The 22472-nt window shown below is 41.1% G+C and overlaps 1 protein-coding gene across 5 annotated transcripts in view; it reads left to right on the top strand.

Moving 5' to 3' along the window:
- col4a6 (collagen, type IV, alpha 6) overlaps positions 1-22472 on the top strand; it is a 106884-nt gene that overhangs the window by 69014 nt on the left and 15398 nt on the right. For 3 of the 5 annotated variants that reach the window (XM_027287800.1, XM_027287802.1, XM_027287801.1), the window contains exons 5-23: positions 10865-10999; positions 11103-11147; positions 11264-11386; positions 11517-11579; positions 12214-12249; positions 12385-12447; positions 12770-12805; positions 12905-12946; positions 16596-16688; positions 17443-17496; positions 17901-17963; positions 18179-18223; positions 18362-18415; positions 19117-19186; positions 19284-19394; positions 19528-19674; positions 20053-20106; positions 22000-22095; positions 22262-22419. In XM_027287800.1, the coding sequence (XP_027143601.1) occupies positions 10865-10999; positions 11103-11147; positions 11264-11386; positions 11517-11579; positions 12214-12249; positions 12385-12447; positions 12770-12805; positions 12905-12946; positions 16596-16688; positions 17443-17496; positions 17901-17963; positions 18179-18223; positions 18362-18415; positions 19117-19186; positions 19284-19394; positions 19528-19674; positions 20053-20106; positions 22000-22095; positions 22262-22419 (1488 nt within the window). Of the gene's footprint in view, positions 1-10864; positions 11000-11102; positions 11148-11263; positions 11387-11516; positions 11580-12213; positions 12250-12384; positions 12448-12769; positions 12806-12904; positions 12947-15728; positions 15816-16595; positions 16689-17442; positions 17497-17900; positions 17964-18178; positions 18224-18361; positions 18416-19116; positions 19187-19283; positions 19395-19527; positions 19675-20052; positions 20107-21999; positions 22096-22261; positions 22420-22472 lie in introns of all 5 variants that reach the window. The other 2 variants (XM_019260453.2, XM_027287803.1) reach the window with 2 other exon arrangements.

The following is a 22472-nucleotide window of genomic DNA, read 5'->3' as shown; positions in this document are numbered from 1 at the left end:
TGTGACAAAAACGCTGGCAGAAGTTGCAAATAACGATTTTTTAAAATTCTTTTCTGTCTATAAAAGATGTCCAAAGTGATGAAAAACCCCAAAGACATTCCATTTACACCCAAAGAAAGATGGGAAAACACTCATAGACAACAACGGAGGAAGCAGAAATAGAGAGAGTGCAGCAGCAGACGCTCATCTTTAAGCAGGGGAAGATAAGAAAAGGAGGGATGAAACCCCGTGTGAGGGCCTCTCGATGAAAGACTGCGTCTATCCATCCCTGAATTCCTTTTCTTTAATCTTGAAGCAGGTAGAGAGGGAAAAAAATGAATTCCTTTTATGTCAAAGCAGACGAGAAAGACCGAGCAACAATTTCATGTTTAATCCCGAAGCGAGTGAGCGAGACAGATGACGTAACGTGAAAGACGAGTCCGATTGGAAAAATGTTCCTGAAGTAACGGAGTGAAAGATAAAATGGGAGGATGTAAAAGCAGAAAGGAAGATAGAAACCAGTCGGTGAAAAGGTTTGAAGTTTAAGATCACTAACTGTTTTCATCCAGTCTCTCATGAATTTTAAAAAGGTCCATACCTGTGTTTTCATTAGCGTGTAATCAAAATAACTTTTTCTCGAGTTTCTGCTTTCTCCTACATGCTTGAAAGGGGAGGATGAGGCGAGGGGTATTCAATCAGTTGCAGTCTTCAACTTCAATAAAACAAAACAAAACAAAACAAAACAAAAATTCGACTTTTACATCACGGGCACAGTCGTGGCTGACCGTCAACGTGATGTCGTTTTTCTTCCGTTAATCCCAACGACAGAAACAAAAAGAAAGAAAGAAAGAAAGCGGGAAGCGATACTGAGCCGAATAATCCGATGGAAAACCATATGTGTTTTGTCCAACACACACACACACACCTAGACCTACATCTGCACCTACACACACCTACACACACACACACACACCTACACACACACCTACACCTAGACCTAGACCTACACACACACACATAGGCTCAGATTGCACACAGATAATCATTGTTGGCAGCAGGACGACCCCGAGACAAGCATGACTGACGACTTTGATCTCTCTTTTCCTTATCTTTCAATATATCGCCAACCTGTCTGTCTCACCCTTTGTCTCACCCTTTGTCTCACCCTCTGTCTCACCCTCTGTCTCACCCTTTGTCTCACCCTCTGTCTCACCCTCTCTGTCTCTCCATGCGTCCTCTAATGTGTTGTGTTTTTGATTATTAAGCTTGTCCGGGTTTCGCTGAGTAAGCGTTTGTGAGTGTGTTTTTTAGGGGTTACATGTATGTGTGGTTACTTTTATGTTTGTGTGTGTGTGTGTGTGTGTGTGTGTGTGTGTGTGTGTGTGAAGCATGTGACGTGATGTACCTACAGACCAGACATACAGTATGTACACAGGACAATCTTATCACACACTCGGGGGCCCCTGTATGGTATTTTATCAATGCTATGGTATTTTGAGACTCCTGCCTCAATAGGGGACTCAAAAAGGTTGTGATCGTCCTGATGTACACACACACACACAGATAGACACACACACACACACTCATAAAACACACATAAAATGGGGGTAGACGCCATTTTGCCTCCCTTTTGTCCAAAGTCAAACAAAAAACGACCTCCTCGTCTTTCAAGCTGAGTTTGAATGATAGAAAGGACGCATGCAATTTAGCTTTGAACCCCCCCGACACACACACACACACACACACACACACACACACTTGACACTCACAACCCACTGAGTTTAGTCTAGGAAAGGTCAAAGGTCAGAGCCAACACAAAGGCCAGGGGCACCGGGATGACAGGTTGACATGTTTGTGTGTGTGTCGTCTTTCACTTGGAATCTTTTATTTTGAAGGTGAAATAAAAGTGCAGAAGAAGAAAAGGAGTCACTCAGGTCCCAAAAACAGACAACAGAAGAAGAAACCGAGTTTCTCGTGCACGCCGCTGCCCTCACATGGCCGCTGCAGGGAACTGCAGCAGCATCATGTGGGGGTTAATTTCTCGGACTGCGTGCCACTATCACCAGACAGTCTTATTTAAAACCCTTCTATTTCAGTCATTATATGAGATTATATATAAATGAATAAATATAAACTCAACAGTTTTGTTTTCGCTTGTTGAAGTTAAAGATCTCAGACTTCTTCTTGTGCTCCCATGGGTTTATTTCTCTCAAATTTTGTGGTTTCTGATTGGTTAGTAACGAAGGTGACGAGTAGTCCGCGTCATGACTTTGTCCTGGTATCTGAGGCCATTGGTTTTTACAGGGACAGCACACAGTTAAAAGTAATTTCACAACAGCTAATTTGCAACCCAAAAACAACCACAACAAAAGAAATACTTTGCATAAACAACACACTACATAAAAATGTGAGATAATAGATGCAGAGATTCCTGACTCAAAATTTAGTAGTCCTACCAGATAGACACATAATAAACTTCACATTTTAGAGTGTTCTTTTATTTTGAAAGTCCAAGTCTTGATATGCTACACCTGTCAGGTGGATGGTTTAAATTTGTGAACAAAATTTGAGACAAACGAACCTTTTTGTGTTTTTACTTCAACCCATGAAACAAAAGTGTTGCATTAAATGTAGTTCATTGTAGATTGTATGAAATTGGCTATAAGCTACACGTGTATTATGTTAAAATCTGATTTAAAACATCTTAATATAACGTTTTGAGGTACAATTACAATTACATTTTTACAGAAAACCACCAATAAGTTGCATTTTTGTTTGATTTTAGGCAATAAAGTGACATTTTTATAAAATAATAAATAATAAATAAAGTGGAAAGATGCCAGAGGGGAAACTTTCTACGTGATCTAACACACACAAATCTATACAAAGTGCAGGAATGTACACAAGTGGTTATTACTGTTTGATGCCATGATAATGCCAGAGTTATTTATGACACACACACACACACATTTAACACAAATCCAAATTATCATTTATGGCATTTTTTGGCCTGTTCGTTACTGAAATACGCTGTTAAACATGTAGATGCTCATCACTGTTTAACGGGGGAAAAGTCCTTTATGATGTGCAATTATGTGTGCGTGTGTGTGTGGTATGGATTAACTCTTACACACCACAATTAAAAAGTGAACACAAGATGTCACTCTTTTACGTAGACGCTCGAGAACCTGCAGTACGGCTGGGCGTCAGATTGTATCAGGAGGGACCAAACCCGGCTGTATCTGTCGACTCTTTGAGGAGATAAGTTGAGGAGAAGAGTCCAACCACACACACACTGATACAGAAAATATGCACACTACTTTCCCTACCGAACTAAACACAGCTGGATTTGAGCTCGTTTTCTCACGCTTTATTTCTTTCGTCTGTGCCGACAGGATAGCGTTATAAACAAATAGAGGTGAAGCTGGAAGGAAACCAAGAGGTTTCTCTGTGTTTTCTCTGGAAAACCTGATGAATTTAAGTCTGAACATGTTGTTTTTGTCTGTTTTGGCTAAACTTCAGTGTTGTTGGTAAATGAGATTTTGACCCAGATGCAGTTTTGTCAATGTCTGGATTTTGTTCTGATAGTTACATCTCCGCGTTCCTACTGAGATCAAGACTCCTTATGGTGCTAGATAGCTGCAGTCACAATACTGTTGCAGTAAAGAGGTCTGAAAAGGTCAGAACTTGTAGTTTATAAGTATTTGGGACAAAAATCTGAAACATAACCAATCACATACATATATACACACATATCATTCAATGGGGTATCTACATGGATGGGTTGGGTATAAGGTCATGTAGCTTCAGGCCAAGACTGCGTCCACTTAAAGACATGGATGTCTAAAAACTGGAAAAGACGCCTTAGCCCAAGATGTTTAAATTTCACATGGCATACTTTAAATACACCTCAATTTAAAAGGGGTTGGAGGAGCAGGAAGATACATCGCAAAGAAATATATCATAAAAAATCATCACAAAACTACATTGATGAGAGGTTTTAAAGAACAACCATAAAAAGTTCTCATTTGTGCCCAAAAGTGCGTTTAAAAAAAAAAAAAACCTAAGTGGAAATGCTGGAAAAAATGGAAATATTGCAAAATAGAAATTGGTTTAATAATAAAAACATCAAATCTGAAACGTTCCTCAAATTAGCAGAAGAAACCAAGAGAAATATCACAGTGCATGCCCTCCATCTTCTTCTGCATTGATTAGATGGCACCTGATTGGAGAATTAGTGCCACCAGCTGTTAATCTTGGTGCACCAACTTCTGGTAACATAGTTGAAAGAAATTGACATAAACTCACATTTTCTTCTGCCAATTTTGTTCAAAGTTTGGATGGAAGTTGCCACAAGCTGTATGTTCCCACATGTGCTGCGTTTGTTCTTGGTGATGTGATTGCATAGCGATGTTTTTTCCTGCCCGCAGTCGATAAGGAAGGCGTCACTGCGCGCTATATCTTAACTTTACAACTCATTCACTTTTTAGCTATCTCTTAACTGATACCAACTTTCCTATCTTGATGGTTTCTCCCCAAAACATACCTTGGGTGGTAAGAAAGAAAACAAACTCAAAATCAAGATGATGGTAAACACTGGGTGTAACTGATTTCCCCAACAAAGCACTGTTTCTATCCGTGATTTAACTTTGTGCACAGCAGCAGTCGAGTGGAGCTCACCAATACCAAAATGAGATGAACCAAATGACTCGATAGTGAAGCATCGTACTTGATTTTTAAGCCGTTACCAAACATCTTTATCAGGATTACCTCAACGTTTGCATCCATGCATTGGTTTTTAAAGGTTTAAATGAGTCATACGTGCCAATTACATCTGCTGTTTGCTGCAGGTTGTCGTCACCCCAGGCTAATTTTTCGTTTCAGCCCCAATTACACCATTTAGTTTAAGACCTATGGAGTAAACATTATATTTACAGCTTTCCTAACAGCTCATCCTGAGCACCTTTTCATGGGAAATTTGGGTTCTTTGTTGGAGAAACATTCAAGTCATGGTTAAAATAACAACAAGACAAAGTGTCATAGCCGGTCTTTTGCCTCTTGAGTTTTCCTCCTCTCACTTCCTGTCCAACAGCTGAGAAAATGCAACGACTTTATGACATCACCGTGGGACAGCAGGGGCCCCACTTGGCAGCTAATGGGCTTTTTATTGGACGGGTAAAGCACCTGGATGAAAAGAGAGAACAGGTTGTTTGTTTAATGGGGGTCATCGCCACAAACAGAAGAGGAGGGGTGGGAATCAGTCTAAAGGAGGTGCTGGGATACTGGGACGGTGTTCCTGCACTGCATTTCCCAGCAATCATCTGTCAAACATTTTGAAGTTTTTGACTTTTAAATTAATGAGTTTTGAGGTGTTCTATTTGTTTGGACAACGATCTGAAACAAGTTCAGAAACACAGCAATTTAATCAGATTTTGGACTCCAACTAAAGATTCCGTTCATTAGCTTGATTAGGTCATCTTTTTTTTTCTATAAAATGTCAGAATATAATATCTTTACCAGACACCAAGGCAATGTCTTCAGCTGTCCAAAAGTAAAACTCAGTTCACATGAAAAGCAACCTTCACATTTGAGAATCTGAAATCACTTGATTGACAACGTTAAATGCCAAAGTTGTAGTGTTTTACACTCTCGTTCTCGTCTAAAACCAACTGAAAATCCGTCACTTTCTGCTACTGTAGAGGATTTATTTCTCATGAGCTCCCAAGCAAACCACACATGAAGGGTTTTTATTGCTTGGATTGTCCAGCATAGACCAAAAATAATATCATCATAATAACATGTTTAGAGTTTATATTGATGTAAATTCAAAAATGCATACAACGTAAACCTCAAATAGAGCAAAAACACTTTTATCACATCTGTTTTCATTGACGAGGTCAGGGCTGTGCTCTAGTAAATGTAGACTAACTCTGAAATGGTTCGGCTGTTCGACATCTTGAGTGTATCTTGGTTGATGAGTTTCAGCTGTCTTCCAGTTAATCAAGATACAAGAGCCCAGGAAAAGATAGAAAAACACAATGTTTGATGGGTATAAGAGGACAAATCTGAAGTAAACCTAGCACACGAAATGGTCGAAACTGAAACTTAAGAAGTTAGCATCAGATTTGCAAATAAATCTTGCAAAATGGCACCGAATCCGGTCCAAAAAAGACCTTGTAACTACACCAAATAAATGAAGCTAAATATCTTCTTTACTTCAAGTATCTGAGAAATTCCATCTTAGATGCCCATATGTCAAAGCTATCTCGCTTACTGTGTTTGGATGCTCTTATCGCCTGGGCAGGACAAACATGTCTGAGATAACCGAAGCTTTTTGAAATCGCCATCTGATCGCTGGAGGGGATAGGAGTAGAAGAAGAAGACACAATCTAAACATTCACATCTAGTGTTTTGACTTGTTTCATCCCTAACAGCATCAGAGGTCCGGTTCTTTGAGCACATTTTGTAGCCATTGCCCTGTTTTTTTGGGGGGTTTTTTGCCAAGGGCGTTTGAGGTTTTGCCGAGTCATGTGCGTGTTTGCATGCGGATCAAACTGTAATTGGGTTGTCAGACCTTGCTGATTAAACTTGCACCCAAAGACCCAACATTTACCAACCTCCCCCCCTCTGGGTTGGTCCCATCAAAGTCCCCCAGTGAGCATGAGGTGTGACAGCTAAAATCTTCCCCCTCACACACTCTGCGCTCGCAACAATGCGCCCCGATAAATCCTCAGAACGCCCGAGGGTGTGTGTTCATGTTCCCGTGCGCGTGCCTTCGTGGACGGCACAAACACACGCGTTGGTTTTCACACGCATGGCGGCTAGAATCTGTCTGTCCAAGCAGGAAGTGAGGTTGGCCCGATGGGAGCGTTAAGTCCAGAGAGCTTAGCAGGCCAGAATAGGCTCCATTGTGCCTTTTGTGATGGAGGGGATTTGGGCCTACAAACTGACCAGTCTGCTGGAAGGTGATGAGGATGGAAGGTCTAGAAGAGTTGGGCGGAGACCCGACGGACTGGCATGAAAACAGACGGGGATGCCAACTGGCAAGGGTATCGGGACGCGGGGGAGACGCTGGCCGGGTGATAGACTGAGCTCTGATAGAATTTTTCCCCATGTGTATAAAACACAAAGTCAATTATTTGTACAACGCGTGCAAGCCAGATGTGAACCATGCGGAATAATGAGTCATAATCTTAAAGCAACATTATGTAGAAATTGGTATGTTTTGGGATATAGCGCCCCCAGTTTCATAGTGTAATACCACAGACGAACATCAACCGGGTCCCCCAGCAGCAGCTGATATCACTGACTAGTCCAGCAGCAGTCAGCCCAGCTCGGCGTCTGTCTTTCAGCCTTTTATTTCACCAAGCTCTCACCAACCACTAAAAGTCAGTCCCACATTTACTCTTGTCCAGCTTCCTCCGTCAACATCACCTCTGTCGGTATGTCCATAGAGGCTGCTGAGCCCGGTTACATTGCCTGCTTGCCTCGCTCTGGTTCTGGCACAACACAGGCTCCATTCCCCCATCATCTTTAAGAAGATCAAAACCTTCTCCTCCTCTTCCTCTTCTTCTTCTTCCTGGTGGTCTGAAACACCTGTGGCACTAACACTCCTCCAGTGCTCAGCTAATTTTGCCTCCTAGTGGTCACAAAAATATGAATCCTGCCTTAATGAGTAATTAACAACTTTTTTTATATTATTGCATGCAAAGTTTTCATAAACAGAGGTCATTGAAGGTTGATGACCAGTGTTTAAGGGTAGATCGCCCCCTTGTGGTTGTTTTTTCAGCCGCTTCATGGTCCAGCAAAACCTGATGTGATTTTTTTTTTACGGTTTTCTGTGATTTTTTTCCTTTCATCACTCCCCTTTTATCTCTACTACCCACTTTACCCAGTTAACCTTCCTCTGTGATCTGCTCCTCTGCAGACAGCATTTTTTGATTCCATGCCATGTTAGGGAATAAACAGAGATGGTTTTTAAACCGACCTCCTTCACACAGTCAAAGACACTCGCTTCCATCTGACCAACAAAGAGGAAGAAGATTAAGATTTTAGACTTTATGTCTGTGCGTCCAAGGTTGAGTAAGATTAGGGCGTGGGAAGAACAACAAAAGCATTATTCTGTGCTATGTTGAACATCTTAACTTCTGTCTTTGAAAGTGACTCCTGTGACCTGAAAAATACATACAAGAGAAACTTTTGACGAGATGACCCCACAACCCTCCGAAGTATGTCTGTCTGTCGCATGAACAGAGAACTCAGAAGTTGATAGGTCTGCAAGCATCTTTTTTGTAGATGTACGCAACATTTTACCTCATTGGTATTGCGTTGTTGTTTGATATACAGTATGGGACCAAACTGAAGGTAATGAGGTATGAAAGGAAACAGTGACGGAGGCTGAGATGAAGGGAAGTCGAGGCGTGAGAGAAAGTGGGACCCTTGCTTATTTTCCCCCGAGTGAAACCAGGTGTGAACACGAAGGCAGGCAGGCAGACAGCTCCGGCAGGCCGCCTTCATCTGGAGCAGCCCTGTCATTACCGTAACTCTGCATGCACCCTGAGGCCACGTGGGCTGGAAGCAGAGCTGCAGACTCAACTAGACACACAGTGTGGTCAAGGCTAATCCAGGATCATTGTCACTTTAAAAGCCAAGTGCAGTAAAGACAGTAAAGGACATAACATAAAGTTTAGACAGACACAAAAGCATTTATACTTTTACGTGATTGTCAGTGTTTATCTATAGCAGTCCGGATGCTGTAAACTTTCTCCCCGCAGGCTAAAACAAATGCTAAAGATGATTTCTAACTGGTATTTGACCTTCATAGATTTGTTATTTCACTGGTAAATGGGTTTGTGTCTGCAGGCAGAGCAGTTATATATGAACAGGACCAGGTGTTGAGTCCAAAAGTACCTTCCTTTTTTGTATTGTGTATGTGTGTGTATGTGTGTGTGCTTGGCACTAATAGAGGGCTGTGTGAACCTTCAACTTCTCACACAATTCTGTGTGTTTAAGGGTAAAGAGCAGACATAAGTGTAGATATCGATGTAAGAAAAACGACGTGTCTCACTATCTATAAATGTCACGTAAATGTTAAACGTACATCTGCAGCACTGGGTGATTTTCCTAGTTAACATTATTCTGTGACATCTTTATGGATGAATTTATGTGCATGCTGCCTTGCAGTGCGATAATGTAACAAAACTGCAAATTTTTAAGGGTCAAAGAAATTCCCTGTTTGCATGTTTGCATTTAACCTGGAAAGAAGCAGCACAAAGTAAGAATAAGTAAATTAAAGGTCAAGTGTGTAGAATTTTGCGACAACCAACCAGCTTAATATCCCTCGCCTCTCCTTTTCTTTCTTTTCAAACAACAATTTGCCAATAGAACTTCCTAAATCTTTAAAATAGATACAAACACACAACACAGAACATCCAAAAATCCATACCCACACCCCATACACTACAAACATTTGGCACAGACGTCATAGAAAAGCTCCTTGATCGCATAGAGTATGGTCCATCACTATAGGATTGGAGTAACCCAAGAATTCTTTTGCGGGTTGATAAACCAGACCATCCTACCTGATCGTAAAGCTCACAGTGTTGATTCAAGTTGTTACAGTTCACCCAGCTTTCTGAGGATAGCTGTGTGGATTGTATGTACTGCCTGAGCAGGGACATAAAGATCTCTGTAATGCAATATCGGTAAATGTAAATGTGGCAGCAACGAGTTACGAAGAAAAAACACAAAACACTGAAAAAATTCAACCTGTCTAAGTCACCTCTGACTTTCCCTTGACCCGATCACAGACATCTGTCTGTCGCCGTTATGGTGCTTATAATCTGAGCTAATGGCAGGTTGTCAGCAGTCGAAGCTGTAGTGTGAAGGTGTGTGTGCTTTGTCTTAGCAAACTCTTAAGAAAGGGATTCCTTTGGCCTGTTCATTCATCCAGCTCAAACCCACCTGCTAATGTTGTTTGTTGGTTTTTCTACTGCCAGCATTGGCACCTGCAGCACAAAAACATTTATATAAAGAAAACAGCTTTACATTTAACTTCTTTATGTCTTATAATGATGAATTGGAAGGGAAAAAAGTTTCACAGTAGCAGTTTTCCTTCCAGACCACCATCCAAGTCCACATGCCACTGCATGCCCACAAAAAGCACTTCATCATCCCTCTGAGATTTGGGATTGTGAGGCGCACTCATGTGTTAACACCCCCACCCCATGAGAAAAAAAACCCCAATGCTGGGCTTTCCGCCCTGACTTGTTCCCATCTCATGTAAACACACCCATCAAATCCCAAAACACAAAGACAAAATGGCTTCCCTAGGAATTTGTTTGAAAGTGTTTCCCTGGCTCGAAACACTCCCTCATCAGGTAGATGATGGTGTGTAATGATGCAGGTGAAATGAGACTGTTTACTCAGACAAAGATTACAAAGAGACGTACAAGATGCTTATGGGTGTCGTATGCAGGTCACTTACATATTTCAGGTTTGAACCAGTTTAGATTATTTAGGAGGCGTGTTGCACGTCGGCACCAGACCTACAAATATCATAAAATAATAAAGAATAATCCATGAAAAGACAAGAAGTCCATCTCCCAACAGTGTTCACCCTTGGTTTCTGCTGACATAAATCACAAATATTGTAGTTTGATTTTAAACATGGGCTTACTAATTTCCTAAAACAGTTGGGCACTGTCACTTTTACACAAATGGGAGGAAATGGTGCTTTTGTAGGGACTATTTTCAGAGGCGGATTAAGTTGATTTGATCATCAGATGGCAAAACTCTTTCTAGTCAGTACGTCATGCTCTCTGAAGGCCATCTGGTATCTTCCTTCTTGGCTTAAGTAGTGTCTCTTCCCCCTCTTCTCTCTCAGGGTCGCCCAGGACCTCTTGGAGAAGTTGGTCAAGGTGGACCAGAGGGGCCACGTGGTGGTGTCGGGGCTTCAGGGCCTAAAGGAGAGAAAGGACATGTTGGATTGAAAGGACCATCTGGGCCCAAAGGAGACAAGGTGGGTGCTGTAGATCCTGCCGTGGTATAAATGTTGTAGTACAAGTACAAACCTTCATTTTAACTGATTATAAATGAACAACATTGATTATTTACCAATACAGGGACCTATGGGAGTTCCAGGGTTCCAAGGAAATGATGGAGTACCTGTAAGTGAACCAGAAACACACCTCAATGTTCACCTCAATGTCTGTCTTTGTTGAAGATCTTTCCTTGTCAATGGAGTTCACATTCTTGAAGTCAACACCCCCTTCATCTTCTCTAGGGTCACCCTGGTCTGGAGGGTGGCAGAGGACCACCAGGACTGGACGGTTGTAACGGGACCAGAGGAGATCCTGGACCACCTGGATACGGCGGGGCAGGATCACCTGGAGTTACTGGATATGCTGTGAGGACAAACTTCCAATCATCTTCTATTATTAGTCTCTTTTTGTTGTTTGGATCTAAATATTTAGAGAGTTTACTATCACTGCTTGGGATAGATCGAGTGATACTGATGAAGTCCTTTCCTCCAACAGGGGCCTGCTGGGCCAAAGGGTCAAAAAGGAGAACCTCTATACATCTCAGACAATGGCTACGCGGTAAAGTCTCACACATACAGGCTATTTCTATTGTCTTTATACCAAAGTGTGGCTTTGAACTTTTTCTAGAGTTTTAAACCTTCAACTTCTGATGAAAAGAAAATGTGTTTTGTTGTGTTTTCTGTCTGGTAGTTTGTCTGCTTGTCAGGTAGTTTTGGGGATATTGCAAACATTTGGTAGAAATGTTTTTTTGTCTGATTAGCACCCTCTTGTGGCCATTTGTACCAACTCCTCAACCATAAAGTGTAAAACTTATAAAGACTGCAAAACTCTAACACATTTAAAATAATCTGCATCACATTTGGTGCACAGACTGATGAAGATGAGCCCAGGTTTTCGTTTATAAACTCTGTGACTGCTATCAACTTGATATGACACATGTACATATCAGCTGTAAGCTGGCACCTTTTTGATGGTATTTGGCCACCAGGTGGTGCTACAGTAATAGACTGAATAACATAGTGGTCATGTTTGAAACCCCTGAGGGGTCCAGCCCTTTCTAAAGCATCTGTTTTTCTTACTCTGTACTCTATGCACCACAAGAAATAAAATAAAAAGTAGTCATCATTAAAAACTGAGATGAAGTTAAACATGTTTATTAATTAAGTTTTTATTTTATTTTTTCCTCATTTAGAGTTTACCAGGTCTGCCAGGACATGACGGTCAACCTGTAAGATTTTCACCTTTTCTGCTTTAATGTTGCACACATGCAAAATATATTGAACTTGTGATACAATATGAATATAAAGAATGAAAGTCCTGATCTGTGTGTGTTTATAATAATGATATTTGTTTTTATCTGCAGGGTATCAGAGGTCCTGATGGTCCAACTGGTTTTCCTGGTACAAGAGGCCCTGAAGGATTCCCCGTATGTAAACTCTCTTCCTCACACTCTTCATATCGATATTTATGTTTTACACTGATGACTGATGATTGTTCGAGGCAGCCGATATTGTAGAAACTGCAGGATTACTTCGTAACCTGCACAAGGATGAGTTTAAAATGCCACAAAATACAGTTTTAAACTCATGAATTCAAGTTTTTTATTAATGTTTCTGTTAGAAAGCTCCAAAAAGGTATACAGGTGTGAGAATTTATGTTTTTTATGTATTTTTGTCGCGTTAAAAGTCATTAGAGACACTAATCTGTCCATGCATCAAAGAACATTTTGTTTTATTGTGCTTTTTTAGGGCCCGCCTGGTCCTCCCGGTCCCCCAGGACCAATGGTAAGTACCATATTATGTTCTAATATGAGGCTGTAAACTGCTTGTACAGGTGTTTTGCCACAGTTATTGTTGCTTTCTGTTAACTCCTGTTGTTTTTAGGGGAGCCGTAGCGACGGATATCAAGGAGAGAGAGGAGACAAGGTACGCTTTGTTAACTGAAGAGCTCATGTAGAGTCACACACACATTCACACACATATGTAATGGTCTGTTGATGCTGGTAGTAAGTAAACTGGTAACATCTTGTTCATCATCCAGCACTGTGTTGATGTTAACTCCTACCTGAGAAACCGTTTCTGTGTTGAATCAAATGTGAGTGAGATTGAGGATACTTTATCACCACGACAACGTCTCGGTTTGCTAGTTTGAGATTTAAAACATCAGAGAAAAGTGTAAAATCCACAACAAGAAGCTGAAAAAATGAACTTTAAAAAGGAAGAAGTCCAATACTGGTACCGTCATCTTGGCTGAAAAGATCCATGATTGTCGATCGAGGATACAAAAGCCAAGTGACGCAAGATTACAGTAAAGAAACGTTCTTCAGAAACTCTTACAGAAATCCTGTGAGGTTGAAGATTGAAGTTTTCCCTACCTGAAAGTTTCCTGAAGTACGTTTCTTTTCTGTGACCAAATCAAGCGGAGACTCTCGACTGTTGAATTCTTTATTTTTGCAGTAAAATGTTGTGGTTTCTACTCTTTCTCTCACTTTAGCTACAGCATAGTGTAGCATCAGTACAGCAGGCTTAGAGTGCTCTAGCTGTGTCCTAGTTATGTGTGTGTGTGTGCATTTATGCATGTGTGTGTGTGTGTTTGTTAAATGAACTGGTTGGACATAAAACCGTGCATGTTATGAAAAAACGGACTGGTGGTGGCTTTGCAACCTGCATATCTTCCATCCATTCACCCTCTTTAACCCCACCCATCCCTTCATCATCATCCTCATCCTCTCCTCTCTCCATCCTCAGATTGACACCAAACTTGTTTGTTGCGTTAATTTCCTGTATGATAAAAAGATCACGTGAACCTCTACTTGATTCAGTCTGGTTTGTTCTTTTTTTTTTCCGAATGATCCGTGATGCCGCTGGGACAAATAATCGCAAACAACGACTTGTTTTTTTAATCAAATCTGGATTCATTTTGAAACAAAAAAAAATGTAATTCTACTTCAAGTTTTGTTTGTGAGTTGGCCGGTGGCATCACACACTTGTTTCCCTCCCTGCTGAATGACAGTTCAGAGATTTAAAAATCAGATACAATTCATCCAAACTTGACTTGAATTAAATATTAAAACTCTCATTAAATCGAGAAAATGACATTTCTGAGCTGTCACTCTGGAGGACGATCTGTGGACTCTAACTGGGTGCTGGAATCACTTGCTCCTACTTCCCAGGTTTCACTGCATCCCCCTCCAAACTCCCTCTTTTAATCACACTCATGGGCATCTGGTGGTGAACTCTGCGATTTTTACCCTCCTCCTTTTGACTCCTCACCCCTCCACCCCAACCCCCATCCACCCAACCATTGAACAATCACGCAAGAGTACTAACAGTCACCCTCCGCACACACTTGCATGCACGTTATGCTCAACCGAACTCTCAAACCAACCTGAACTCGGGAAAGATTCAGGGTTGAACTGAATGTGGGAACAGCTGGATTTACTGCTGAGCCTGTTGAGATACATTTCTGTAGGATGAAATTCAAAATCGCCCCCCAGTGGGAGATTTCTCTTTGAGCCACGGCGGGGAAAAGAAACAGAAGATAAAGTATCCCTGAGCTCTCTCTTCTTCTTCTCTCTCTCTTTGTCTTTTTCACCTGATTTCTTTTTTGGTTTCATCCTCTCTCTCTCTCTCTGTCTTATCTTTTAATATAAATAGATGGATGTAGTCATGAACCTTTTCAAGAGAACAAAGCAAGAAGTTATTTGTTCATTCTGTCTATATTTTTTTTTACACTGTATGGCCAAAAGTATAAACAGAACATCTTTAGCTGCATTTTTATTGGGGCTATTTTCACAGTTTGGTTTAGGGTTTGACAGTAAATCATAGTGCTACAGCTTACAACGACGTCTGAGACAATATTAAGTGTATAAGTTTAGTTATATGGCGCTTTTTTGTGAGCAGACATCACAAAGGGTTTTAAAGAATAATTAAAAGAGATCTTCAGTGTTCGTCGATATTAAATAACATCGTCGGACACAAAACCCGGTGCCTACATTACCCTGAGTTGAGATGTGATGACCAAGTTCAGTGTCTTCAGCCCAAAGTGACGCTGACTCCTGTGATGTCACTTGAGGCAATTTATCAAATTCCTTCTCTTGAGCCACAAAATGAAGTTTTAAGTTAGTTTTGAGGAGCCACCTTAAAGGTCGTCTTTAGTTTTAGAGGGCCCCAATAATAATAGTAATATTAACTTTATTCATATAGCACCTTTAAAACCAGAGTTTACAAAGTGCTTATCCAAAACAAGCAAGACAAAGCTGAGATTTAAGACGATTAAGAGACGTCACCTTTAGATTTAAGCCTCATTTTGAGCCCCACCACCTGAGGATCATAAGTGGTAGATTGGAGCCAGTTTTAGCCAAGGGAGTGACTCTTATTTAAGGTTGTTACTTCAGTGAACAAATGACTTTTTCCTGGTTAGGGGGTGAGAGAATTGGTCTTTTATTATCACTTGAGTCTTTAGGGAAGCTTTCCGATTCAGGCGTCCACATACTTTTGGCCATGTAGTCCATCTATCTTTCTATCTGCTTGTTTTTTCTTTTCCCTCCATTCATGTCTCCTTCCTCCTCCTCTTTTTTTCCCTCTCTCCTCCCATCGTGACCTCCTTTCTCTCCCTGATTCACCTCCATCCATCCATCCATCCATCCACCCTTCCTCGAACCCTTCTGATTGGCTAACGGTGTGCTGTATGTATTTCGGACTCCAGGGCGATGTGGGTCTTCCTGGACCCAGTGGTACTCCCGTCCCGTCACTAAGAAGCGAACAAACTCTCACTATCTACAAAGGAGATAAGGTAACACAGCAAGGGAAGGCTAGGAAAGATGTCACGCCTTCAAACACACACAACACACACACACACACACGGATGTGGTGGGGTTTCACCATAAAAGCGATGAAAAAGAAGGTCAATGACGCAGAAGAAAAAAGAGGAAGAGGAGCAGTGATTGCAGCAAACTTTAAAAGCCGTGGAGGAAAGGACGTGTTGGCACGGAAGTGTGAGGAGTTGAAGGAGGAGGAGACGAGGGGAAAAGGTAGAGAAGAGGCTGGTCCAATGGGGGCATCAGTTCACCATCTATTTCACAAAGATGCAGCACGTAGGACGTGAATATTATGATTTTACGTGGTTCAACCTTTCTCTGACTTAGAGGATGCTACTAGAGTGAATCCAAAGTGAATTCATACTAACTTATCTTTTAGGAACTTAAACTTTCAACCACTTATAAACAGGTGAAGCCTTGCTCAGCATGCTACCAAAGTAGATTTAGTCCAAAAATTGAGCTTGTGTTGATGGCTAGCACCTTCAATCAAGGTGTACCTCAACCAATCAGATCCTTTCTGCCCTCAGAGATTCTTGGACCAGCCTTTCATTGTCACCCCAATGTTTCCTCACTCATCTTCTCACTGTGTGCACAACAGCCCCTTCACCGGCTTCATCAGTTCACAGTCCGTCCCCCCTTTAAATGCCCCACAAAACTCTGCCGTTGTTATTCCTGCATCCTTGTTCCGCCTTCTCCCTATAATCGCCAAGGTGACCAGTGTAAATAGCTCTCTCTTCCTTGGTTACGGCATCCAGGGTGACGTGGGCACGCCTGGTGACCCCGGCCAGCCACTGATCAATGGCGTTGTGGAGTTAATGGGTTTTCCCAAAGGAAGCAAAGGAATGCAGGTTCGTTGGAAAACGCAACTCTTCTCATAGTCAACATTTCTAAGGACACTAAGTGAAAGATGGACACCCGAGAGTGTCCAAATACAGCCATGTGACCTACTGCCAAGCATTTCTTGGTAATTAAGTCTGAAAACGTCGAACAATATGTATGCCAAATTAAGTGTTACTATGGTTACTTTAAGCGTCATATTGGTGGTTTTGCAAGTTTTGGGTACATGACATTACTTTTTTTTACAAAGCTTTCTTACATTTGTTACTTTCTAAGCAGCAATTAGTTTCATCTTCTTTCAATACAGTATAAAATGATTCAAGGACACAAAAACGTCCAAGATTTTACTGAAACCACTGCAGTTCAATTTAGTTTAGTACTGCATCCGTTTGTTGCAAACCATCAAGACGAAAATAATTAGTCATCCGGCCTGTATGTCCCAGACTTCACACAGTGCATCTTCTTTGGCGCTTAAACGGCCACATATTATTCCTGTCACCTTTGAGGCCAGTTTGAAAATGTTGATTTGAACATTAGCAGCAGCAGTTTTTGTTGTTTTCGTCTTTCTTTTGAGTGAGATGTTACCGTTTCCACAGACTTTCAAAAGGTAAGTTTAAATATGAAGAATATGTAAAACCTGAAAACCAGATTCAGCTTATTAACTGGACTTTAAATATTGCTCATAGATTTAGATTTTGTGGTTCCTAAACACTGTTAATGATGTTGATTTCAAGTTCACGTCTGTTCTCTCTGTCTTTCTCAAAGGGTGAACCTGGCCTAAAGGGACTGAGAGGATTCCCTGGCACTGCTGGCCGACCTGTAAGTATTAATAATAATACTTTTAATAGTAATAAACTTTATTTATTTAGCACCTTAACAATGTTACAAAGTGCTTTATGAAAATTGAAAAGAAAGTCATCTATCAGTGTTTTGTACCAGCTAGAGACGGTGGAGGGCATTCAATTTAACCTCCAGGATTTAATTATAAGAGAGGCAAGTTGTGAGATTAGCTGGACTACTACAGTCTGCTGGTTTTAACAAGATATGTAGCTGAGTATCAGCAACAGAAAAATGGTAAAGCACAATATATTTTTGAATAACCAGCCCAAGAGGCAGCATGTATATGAAAAACAGATGGGACCAAGGACGAAGCCATGTGGGACACCACTGACCAACTGAGCTGGGGAAGTAGAAACTAAGGTTATTTTTTAAATTGTTTCCAGGGACCTTTCGGCTATCGTGGTGAATACGGAGAGAAAGGCATTCCTGGATACCCCGGTGGAAGAGTAAGAGCTAACAGTTGATTGTGTTTGAGTAATTTTACACATTAGAGAAGCAAAAATACACGCTAACTTCAGAATACTAGAGTTTTCTTACCAATACTTCAACTCCTCTTGATTTGCATTTAAAAGCATTGTTCTGCTGTACTGTTTAGCATTGTGTCCTCTCACTTTTCTATTTCTTCTTCCTCTGTGGTGGATGTCATCTTTCCACCAAACAGGGTGCTCCAGGTTTCAACGGGCCTCCTGGCAGTCCAGGACAACAGGTAGGCATTTGTTAAACCAGAACTCAGTCTTGGTCATGGACTTACAGGGTAAACACTTGCTGTGCTCTCAAAAGTAAATATTTTAAGGTCCCCAACAGTGCAGCATTCGCTGAAAACCTTGTCATCTGTTTAATGCAGGGATACAGAGGTAACCCAGGTTTCTCCGGACAACCAGGATACATAGGACCTAAGGTAAAATGAGTGTCTCATAATCTCAAACACATGAACACATTTAACTACATACTCAAAACCTATTTAGAAAGAGCACTGCACACAGTACAGGATGTTGTAATACTGATGTTTCACCAGTGGATGGCGACAGTGGGTTTTCCCAAAGTTAGATGCTACAGGTGAATAGATTCAAAATCTTAACTAAAAGAAATCACCATGAAATATTCCCAGTTGATGACTTAGATGAAGACAATTATTTTTTGTATTAAAAGTTTTCAGAAAATTTATATTTAAAGATGCAAGTAGACTCTTTTTAATCACTCCAAATAAAGCGTTCTATTAATCAGGCTCTGAATGACAAATAAACAAAGCCCCCACAGTAAAGACAGGAATAAAACTGGAAGGTTTGGTGTCTGTCAGTGCCGCTGAAGTCGAGATTTGTGGCTCAGAGTCTGAGAAAAAGACTAATTTGGAGAAAACAGCTTTAAAGATTTAAAATTCATTTTTATTTTTAAGACACGGCATGTGAATACAGCCAAATTTGAATTTAAGAGAAATATTCAGACGCAAACAGACAAAGTGAAAGTAAGGCAAACATGTTTTAGAAGCAAAACCTCTTTACGCCTTTTTTGTACACGTGCATCAAATAAGATGAGTTAGCTAATGTCAATGTTCGATGTGAGTCCTGTGTTTGTCCTGACCTGGTTGTGTTTGTCTAACAGGGAGACCAGGGAGAGCCCGGACTACCAGGACCTCCAGCTTTCATTTCTAATTTTGGCAGTACTGTTCAAGGTAACACAGACCCACAAAATCCAAACCATTAAACTAATGAATCAATTGCAGCCCGACTTCGAGTGAGCTTCTCTTCTTCTTCTGTGATTGGCTACAGGACCACCAGGTGACCCAGGTTACAATGGAATTCCTGGTGCCCGCGGTGACCAGGGACCTCCTGGATTCCCAGGACCACCAGGACAACCAGGAATTGGTGGTTATGGCATAGGTAATATACGCAAACACACATACAGCATTGAGACTTATCAATAACTTGGTTTATGTGAAGTTAAACTGCAAAAATCTAACTCAAAAGTAAAGAATAATAAACCAATCAATCATCTTCTCTGCCACATATGCAGGTGTTGGATCTCCAGGTTTACCCGGGGTAGAAGGCCCGAAGGGAGAGAAAGGTAACCCAGGATTACCAGCCTATGGAACTGAAGGACTCCCCGGCGCTCCTGGACTCCCTGGACCCAGAGGCCTTCCTGGACCTCAGGGCCCTTCTAGTATGTTCACCCAGAAAGCTCTCTGACAAAAAAAAAACAAAACTCTTTGGTCTTTCCTTCACAGGTGGTCACGATGATGGCTGACGTGGCTTATTTGACGAGAAGAGACGAAAAGTTAGAAGGTTTTAAAGGGTCATCGCAGCTGCTAAAACGTGTTTTCAATCTAAGCTGTTGTTTGTGTTGTCTGCTATTTCATTTGTGAGTGAAAAAGCCCTTTGAGCTGGATTCTCTGTCTAAACGGAGCTAAGTAAAATGCTTCAAGATGGGAGGATCTTTATCATCTTGACACAGAACTGCGGTTGGCATAAAGCCAGTTCATCGCTAAAAGTACAAAAAACTTTAAAACATCATGGTTGACTCATTTAACTGTTCTCCAAGGCCTTGCCGTTGGTCCGTGCGTCATCCATCCTGAGTGGTCCACCAAGCCCAAAGGCAGGTACCCTAAAGGCGGCCATATTGCTATGATCGCCATGGCAATATACGGCCTACCAAACCAAAAAATTCAACAACAACAACAAACACAACTTTCAGCAGCCGGTATCTAACTGCCAAAACGCGCTTTTTTTAAATCTGCGCTAAACTCTGTGGAGGGTGCGGTGGTAAGTATAGCTGAGAAGAGCGGAGGCTAGTGAAGGCTTCAGACTTCTCTCTGCTTTTTTTCATCTTTGGCCACAAGGTGTCGCCTGCTGTGAGCGCAATTAATTGATTTTACACGGACGTAATGCTTGGCAGCAGCGTTTGTTTGTTTTGTTTTTATTTTTATGCATTAAACGAAGGAAAAAATGGAAGAAAAAAACAAACTGAAAGAAAACAATAATCATTGTTTTTCTTCCAGTTTGGAGGAAATCAAATATTTGACATAATTTAAGGCGGTTTACATGCTTGATTCAATCATACATATACTCCCACCAGGGATGCATGTGTGTGCTGATGAGAATCTCAGCTCACCTTATTAATTATTCATTCTTTCAGCCGTTAAAGTCGCATCTGAAAGCTCTGAATCACTAGTAAGTTGACCTTTGAGATTCGACAGATTTTCACTGTCCACAAAATAAAAGCACCAAGCGTGTATTTGTTAGCGGTTTCCTTTGTTTGTGTAGGTGCCAAACTGCAATAGCCTATGCATGCTGCTTGTGGCAAATAGCTCTTAGCCATTATAGTCCATGTAAAATCAATGAGTTGGTTCATGCTGAGTACGATTTCTGTTTTATATTTTAATGCAATATAAACAAGTTAATGCTTTTTTAAAACAAAACAAGCATCTGTCATCTTGCAACAGCTGCTAAACTCTTTCATATTACATACTGATCAACAGAGACTAATCCTGATTTCACACCGTGACACCAAGCTGCACTTTGCACTGTGCTGGTTTAAACAAATTCCTGTTTATATCTAAACATTCAGAGTTTCTTCAAGACAGGAAGCTTTACACAGGTCCATTGTTTTGACGTCTTAGAATCCTGATTCTTAAAAAAAAACAAAAAAAAAAACATTGGGATGTGTAAAACCTGCATGAAAATTAAATGATTTGCAAAGTCAACCTTTATTTACATGAAATTCAGTACGGAGAATATATTTAATGTTCAAACTCATCAACTTTATTGCTTTTTACTAGACAGATGCAGACAGATGCAGCAAAACAATCAGAAAACACAAAGTCTTTGAAGGTTCCCAGTCGTCCAGGTCATCTTTCTTTGAGAAGAGTTCAAACTTGGGCAACTGGACTTGGCTGTAGATTTGTGATCCGACTCAAAAACCCCTTCCACAGGTGAACAGGTTCATTGGCGCAAGGTTCACCACTTTTCATCCAACAAGTTCAAGTTTTTTTTAAACGTACGGTTGCAAAGAATTGAAGGATTTCACCATCTATAGTCTATATCATCTCTGAAAGATTTAGAGAATCAGAAATCTCTGTCTAAAAGGGGCAAGACCTAAAATCAACATTGAATGCCGTAATCTTTGATGCCTAAAATGGATACATACCACACGGGAACACTTTAGAAATATGTTGTTGGTGAATCGCTGCATCTACAAATAAAGTTAAGACTCTACCATGCAAAAAGAAAGACAGAGATCAACCATGTCTCTGGACCCGAGCTCATCTGAAACAGTTTTTTGGAAATCATGGACCTATGATTTTGTAAAAGCATCCCAACTCTTTTGGAATCGGGGTAGTAATCAGCCAGTGCAATTCAGCGAAAGTTCAAACTGTGTGAAATCTAAAACTCACTGGATTTGTTTCTTTTTGTGGCTACTTTGCGTCTAATTTATCACTTTAACCTAGAACTGATCTAACTTTATGTGTGTGTGTGTGTGTGTTAACAGGTTCTCCCGTTGGTGTACCCGCTGTTCACCCTGGACAGCCTGGGTTGCCTGGAAACAGAGGAGAGCCGGGTAACACAGGATACAAAGGCTACAGAGGTACGTACCCAGTCTTTAGTCGTCTGTAGGTGTTTCAGTTCAGTTCAGTCACAATCCTGCACTTTCTCAACATGAATTTGAGCTTTCCTTTCTGCAGAAATAAATATTTTTGGATCTCCTTTCCTATCTATCCTATATTTTTTATCCCTTTTCCTCAATCCTCCAGGTGATCCTGGTGACTGTGCCTGCCTAGGAGGAGGCACCTCAGGAGCTTCTGGGTTACCTGGAGCCCCGGGAAGAAACGGCAGCCCTGGCTTTCCTGGAAGAAAGGGTGAGCTTGGTGACAGCGGTTCACCCGGCTTTAATGGCGTTCAGGGACCTCCTGTGAGTAGCATTTCGACTGTACTGTTGCTCTACAGCTTCGAGGAGTTTTGCAA

Source organism: Larimichthys crocea, chromosome XIV (genome assembly GCF_000972845.2).
Source record: "Larimichthys crocea isolate SSNF chromosome XIV, L_crocea_2.0, whole genome shotgun sequence".
NCBI lineage: Eukaryota > Metazoa > Chordata > Actinopteri > Sciaenidae > Larimichthys > Larimichthys crocea.
Note: the sequence above shows the minus strand (reverse complement) of the source record. Positions and strands in the feature narration are given on the sequence as shown.